The sequence below is a fragment of the Austrofundulus limnaeus genome, unplaced genomic scaffold (assembly GCF_001266775.1).
Source record: "Austrofundulus limnaeus strain Quisiro unplaced genomic scaffold, Austrofundulus_limnaeus-1.0 Scaffold2105, whole genome shotgun sequence".
Lineage (NCBI taxonomy): Eukaryota > Metazoa > Chordata > Actinopteri > Cyprinodontiformes > Rivulidae > Austrofundulus > Austrofundulus limnaeus.
The window spans coordinates 33,242-34,161 of record NW_013954507.1 but is presented as its reverse complement, the minus strand read 5'-3'; the positions used below and the strand labels follow the sequence as shown (position 1 = coordinate 34,161).

At 44.0% G+C, this 920-nt stretch overlaps 1 protein-coding gene across 1 annotated transcript in view; it reads right to left on the bottom strand.

The window, feature by feature from the left end:
* Positions 1-223: 223 nt before the first annotated feature.
* Positions 224-920, bottom strand: part of LOC106537049 (peripheral plasma membrane protein CASK) — a gene marked incomplete at both ends in the record, with an annotated part of 18,077 nt that continues 17,380 nt past the window's right edge. The window contains 1 exon segment of the mRNA XM_014034413.1: positions 224-292. Coding sequence (XP_013889867.1) covers positions 224-292 — 69 coding nt within the window.

Sequence of the window (920 nt, the reverse complement as noted above, 5' to 3'; positions counted from 1 at the left end):
CTTTCCTGGACTTAAAGCTTGAGGAAGAGGAGGAGACGGGGAGTTCAGGTATCTTTGTTGTGAAATTAGTGCTGAATATCTGACCCAGCCTCAGCCACACACACACACACACACACACACACACACACACACACACACACACACACGCTCAGTAACCAGGCAAGCTGTTAGTAAGCAGCTGAGCAGTGACGAGCTGAGGAAGAGGAGGAGCTGAAGGTGTTACCTCACATGAGGAGCCCTGCGTCCGATAGCTGGGGACTATTTTGAAGGTGATGCTTCCTCTCATCTCCCTCTGTGAACACACACATTAGTTTTAGCTTCAACATGGACTCTGACAGCACTGTTGTGTGACAAGGACTAAAAGTGCAGTTACACAATAAAAACTTTTGCACACACACACAAAAAGAACCTGTCCACCTGTCYCAACAACYGTGTTTCCATCCAGTTTTAATGCTCACTTTGAGTGAATGTTTACAACGTCACAAAAAAAGAAATGCACATCAGTTGTGTTCTCATCTACTGGCTTGGAGCGAATCAACCTACGCAAATTGTAATTATGTCTGATGTTGACGTTACACATGTCTGTAATAAACAAGAAGTAAAGACACAAACTCGCAGGGTCCACACATCTCAGGACWGTGCAGAGGAGTTMTCAGAAACATGTTGYTATCAGGAAGGTTGTAATTATTCTGTTATCAGCTAGTGTTGGAGATGTTCCTGCTGTCTGGAGACGTAGAAACATAAAAACAATCCTCTTCACGTTACGGGAATGTGCTGTGTGAAAAGTGCTGTGCATCCCTTTGGTGCAGCCATTGTGTGAGATACATCTTGTGTCAGCAGGAACTGAACCTGAATATGCACAATTTGTCTGTTTTTGTCACTTTTACAGTGGATTGCATCAACTCTGTTACATCCAGAAG